Source organism: Priapulus caudatus, unplaced genomic scaffold, assembly GCF_000485595.1.
Source record: "Priapulus caudatus unplaced genomic scaffold, Priapulus_caudatus-5.0.1 Scaffold924, whole genome shotgun sequence".
NCBI lineage: Eukaryota > Metazoa > Priapulida > Priapulimorpha > Priapulimorphida > Priapulidae > Priapulus > Priapulus caudatus.
Genome location: NW_014577985.1, coordinates 47,327 through 52,554, shown reverse-complemented (window position 1 = coordinate 52,554; position 5,228 = coordinate 47,327). Strand labels below are relative to the sequence as shown.

General features: G+C 41.8%; 1 protein-coding gene across 1 annotated transcript in view; it reads right to left on the bottom strand.

Moving 5' to 3' along the window:
* Positions 1 to 960: 960 nt before the first annotated feature.
* Positions 961 to 5,228, bottom strand: part of LOC106814429 (nectin-4-like) — a 10,646-nt gene continuing 6,378 nt past the window's right edge. The window contains exon 3 of the mRNA XM_014818745.1: positions 961 to 1,004. Within this exon, the coding sequence (XP_014674231.1) occupies positions 961 to 1,004 (44 nt within the window). The remainder of the gene's footprint in view (positions 1,005 to 5,228) is intronic.

The following is a 5,228-nucleotide window of genomic DNA, read 5'->3' as shown; positions in this document are numbered from 1 at the left end:
GTTTTAAGTTTGACCTTTTGACCTCTGATTTTTAAGAATAAATTCCCCAACCCCATGTTTTCCTTTATTTTTAATAGTTAATTGCTCATACTAAAAAGAACGTGGCGACAGTCAGTCTCTATCAGCAGGTGGCCAGCTCGTAGTAACATTCCATAGTAAACAATTAGCAGTCGCGGTATTTCTTATCAGAATAAAAGTGCTGCACCCAACTTCAGCTACTGGAAACCACAGCCTGTGTGTTTCGTACAGGGTAATGCTTCCCGGCACTTAAAGTAACACAAATGACGTAGAACAGATTTTTTAACTGAAAACCTGTGTAACAGACAGCTCAGCTGATACTCATTTGCATTTACCCCCAGCAGCATTTTGGCTATGCCGCAAATCGCTGAAGACAGAGCAGTCAAACCAATCGTAAATCGTATTAAAAACAAGAGAAATGTGCTCGTCAAAGGTCACGCCGTGCACGTAAGGGTCACCGCCAAGGCTGACGCAGCCTCAGACAAAGCCCCAAGTAATTGCGCTTAGAAACAACTGTCGAAGTGCACTTTTGACTCTGCTGCTACGCAATAGGAATGCAACAGCAGGATGGAGGCGATCGACGCCGACAACCGTTCGAGCGGCGTTGGATTTCTCTAACCTTCTCTGTCCTCTTCACAAGAGCACTGCATAAGTCGCCACCTGGTGCAAAGCGAGGGCAGTGCCAACCTGAGATACAACCGGCTGTATAGAATCGAAGAAAGATTGCTTAGCTACGAAACCAGTCTATCAAAGACCATGACGCCCACGGTCTTACCTGTGGTGGTGCCGATCTCACGTGAGAAAACAAGGCAATGCAGCAATGAGAAAAGGTCCCTTGCAAGGCTGTCAAGTCTACAGCATGCCCCCATGTGCAGGGGAGAAGTACGAAATCGACGTGGCCGCACGCATCTCCGAAGCCAGCCAGTCAGTCCGTAGAAGTACCTAGTAGAACAGGAACAGTGCAAGCTTCAGCTGCAGCGACAAAGCTGCAAAGTAAACGGCGGTGTTAAGGTCGGGGGAAAGGTCCGGTGTTTGCTTTACTCAAGAAAAGCCGGAGTGAAGAGCGAGGCTACACATTCTAAATACCTGTCAGGCCCGAGTCCAGAGCCAGATCGCCCATCCTACCAGTACTCGATAACCGTCGCAACAAGTTTGCCTATCTGCATGCATCCTCGTCACACATCTGTGCTATTAGCCAATTGGTAATCTCACTCAAAGTTAGGAAGTAATTTTTAGAACACACCGACAGAGTAGTGCAAGTGGACACAGCATTGTTGCAGCCGGGCAATCTCTAGAACTATAGCTTTTCGGGGGGTAGTTGTTTTAGGGCTACAGCTGGGCATACAGTTCTAAAGGCAGCTGCATGTATGCTGAACATGCATGCCTGGACAAATAAAGGAGTATTTGGTGCTACAGCAACGTGTTTTCGCTGCGTGCAACTCAGATATGGTGTGCTACTCTGATCTGGCGTGCTAAACTACTATAGCCTCTAGCCACTCGTCTCAGTACATGATGTGCGCATGGTCAGACACCAGTGTTTTTATGCCATTTTTTGCTGTACTTGTTTTTTTTGCAAATAGAACGCATGTTATTAATTATAACAAAGCTGAATGTCCGAAATTTTGCAGCAAAAAAAATCTGGCTCGTTGCTTCGTTTTCGATCGACACGCAAATGAATTCGAAAATAATGGCATCTATTTACAACACAGTTAAGCATGTAGTTCTGTTGTTGTTGTGTCGGCTTGTTCCGCCACTTTCGGGTACTTCCGTCAAACTCGTGGGGTAATAAATTTGTTCTAGAGACGATAAATTAGGGCCAGTCGTAATAAATAGGTTATGGGTGTGATGTGCTAGCTGTTTGTTTTATGCGTTGTTTCACTCATCAAAATTATTGCATCCTTGAAAAAATCAGAATATTATTACAGATTTTTATCGCCCAAGTTGAAGTTCATTGAGGAGGGGGTAGTCTCTTAGACTGGCGCCACGTCTATCTCTACACTTTTAGCTGGAGCACCACTGATCTCTATATTACCATAGATATATCAGAGCATATAAATCTCGGATATAGAGTTATATGCTCTGGTTGAAGTTCATCGAGGAGGGGGTAGTCTCTTAGACTGGCGCCACGTCTCTCTCTACACTTTTAGCTGGAGAACACATATCGCCACCTATTGGTTAATTTAAATTTAATTACTGTTACGTCAGGTACGGTATAGAGTAGATATCTATGTATGGCATCCCTATAGCGGTATGTCGATACCACATGAAAGCTGCATCAGCATTTCTTTTTGATGTCACGCTACTGCGACGAGGACTTGCTCTCTATTACAATTTCAACAAAATCTTTTATTTCGGGAAAACTGGTTGTGCACGAACAAATTTCTCTCGTGATATTAAATTATTATGTAAAAACAACATTACCACGGCTAGGCACCCTATGTGACTGGTGGGTACGTGCTCCCTATAGTAAAAAATATCAATCCAGCAAAATTCTGTTGCGTTTATTTGCTAGAGTCTGGACATAAAACCGCATATGCCAAGCAGGAAACATTGCCACTTATTGGGTGATTTAAAATTTACCAGCGTGACGTGTACGAGGGCACGCTATCATTACTGAAGAGAGACACTGAGATATATTGTGTAAAGTAAATGTGCTCTCCAATTGAAACTTATAATTTTAATAAAATATTATTTAATTTCGGGGATACTGGACTTGCGGAAACAAACGCCCCACTCAGTGTTACAAGAAAATGTGTTGCAATTTGACACTTTATGGCTGTTAAAGTCACTGCATGATGGGTATGTGCTCTCTCAATTAAAAGTATAGTTAGTTCAATTAAAATACTATTCCATTTATTTTCTAAAGGCAGGGCAACTGCTCTTACTGCATCTATCACGGAGGACACATACCGCCATCTATTGGCTGATTTTATACTTGTTAGTGTCACGTCAATCGGGGCGCCGCATCATTGTATGCACGAATGCAAACTTCTGCGGTGCAACAGAGAAATTTGGTACAATAGTGAGAGATCCGGACAGAGATCTTTCGTGATAAACTAAGAGTGGGCTTCAAATTGAAAGTATAATTCCATTAAAATACCTATTCCTCTTATTTTTTTATAAAAGCGCGATGTCTGCATATATGCACATACCGCCATCTACTGGGCTAATTTAAATATTGTTAGTGTTACGTCAGCTAGGACGTCCTATCAGTCAGATTTCTTATTAATCTACTGCAATAAGTATCTGTCTTCCATTTTAAACGAATAAATTGGACAAATCAATTATATTATATTTCGAAGATGCTGGGCATGCTCAAGCAAACAGGTTATGCTGTGATAATAGAAGGGATTTTTGGTACGACTAGGCACGTTATGATTATTACAGTGACTGGGTGTGTGCTCTCTAAATTAAAACACTGTTGCAATAATATGTATAAATACAAGTGAAAGGTAAGGTTAAGTGTAAGTAGAAGGTCAGAGGTTAAATGTTTACAGGTTAAATAATCAATAAAATAAAATAAACAGAAATCATCAGAGGCTAAAATTGCTGCTCTTGTGACATGATATGAGATAGACACGGAGTAGACAAGAGTCAACGAGTGACATCAATTTACAAATATCACGGTACGGACTCCTGACATGTTCACGCCATTAGGCCGTAAACCACACGACGTATAACGTACCGGTTTAACACACGTGTGTCCTCCGCACAGCTTGTAGTCTTATTAGTTACTACTAACACTGAAAACTTCTTATAATTTGGCTTATTCTTTTCTTATTTAGTCTTGCCATTTATCAAGGTACTACAGTGAGATATCAGCCAATGAGCGCTGGGACAGGACAAGAATGAGATCGTTTTTCAGTGTATGCATGCGCTTGAATTTGTTATTTCTCCTTAGAAATGCTTAGAACTCTTTGCATTTGTTAATTTTTTATTTTGATACCTTAAGGTATCACACTGGCAAATCATTTCACATAGGCGGCCATACTTACAAAAAAAATCCTATAAATCAGCAGAAGTTTTATTGAGATATCAAAATGCCATCCTCTGAATCCACGTCGCAAGTGACACCGTATATGTTGTTAACTCAAAAATTCTTTCATAATTTTTTATGTAAACAAGCTTTTGCCGGCACGCACTCGAAATAGCCACGTTGCAATATCATTTTACGCGAAAAAGTAGGCTTCCTTCAAAAATTTCCCGGCCGCCCCAGCAACACACCCCGGACGAGCCGCTTACACTGTCGGGTTTAGCAGAGATTCTAGTTTCCGAAATTAACAAAGGCAAAGAGTTCTAAGCATTTTTAATAAGAAATATGAGAGCCTCCGTGGCCCAGTGGTTAGGCCTCGTACACTGTCCACTGAAGAATGTGAGTTCAAACCCCGGCCGGGGCAGTGAATTTTCTCAAGGTGTAAAAAACCTGACTCTCAACATTGGAGACTGTGAATCTCCCGTGGCTCCGATGACTACGTAAAATGGCGGTCCCGTCTCCAGTAATACTAAGACCAATGGGGACGTAAAAGACCCATTGAGGGCGCAAAAAAACTCTGGCTGTGACCACCCTCAGTGCCTTTCGGCTAAAAAACTCAACTACCTGGCTGTACCAAAGCTAGGTCACACCCCCATGGCTAGCTATAGCCCAAGCTATGGCAATCAAGTAACAAGATTTTTCTGCGGCCGTCTCAGCTAAGCTCTGCCGTCGATCAACATGACTTCTTGCCAAGGGACGCTATCCTGCGCCATATCTAAGCGTCGTCATCGTAGGCGTTAGGTATAATTATATCTATATATATCGCTATACTATCGTTTAGTAATATATATATATATATATATATATATATATTATATATATATATATATATATATATATATATATATATATATTCTGTGTAATGCCCGTTTCGGTCTCCTAGGCAATTATTAATAAGAAATAACAAATTCAAGCGCATGCATACACTGAAAAACGGATCTCATTCCTGTCCAGGGGCGGATTCATCAACGTTGCGTAAAGTGTAATTGCGTACACCGAGTTTCTACGAAGTACGTACGCAAAGCTCGTAGTGTGCGATTCATCAACGCAGCGTAGCACCTGCGTACGCAAATGTTGATGAATTCCAGTGTAATCCACTACGCCATGTGGCTGCTGGCTGTTGAGAGGCGTGCCTAGCATAAACCAATCACACTGTGCGACACATACAGATAGGAAC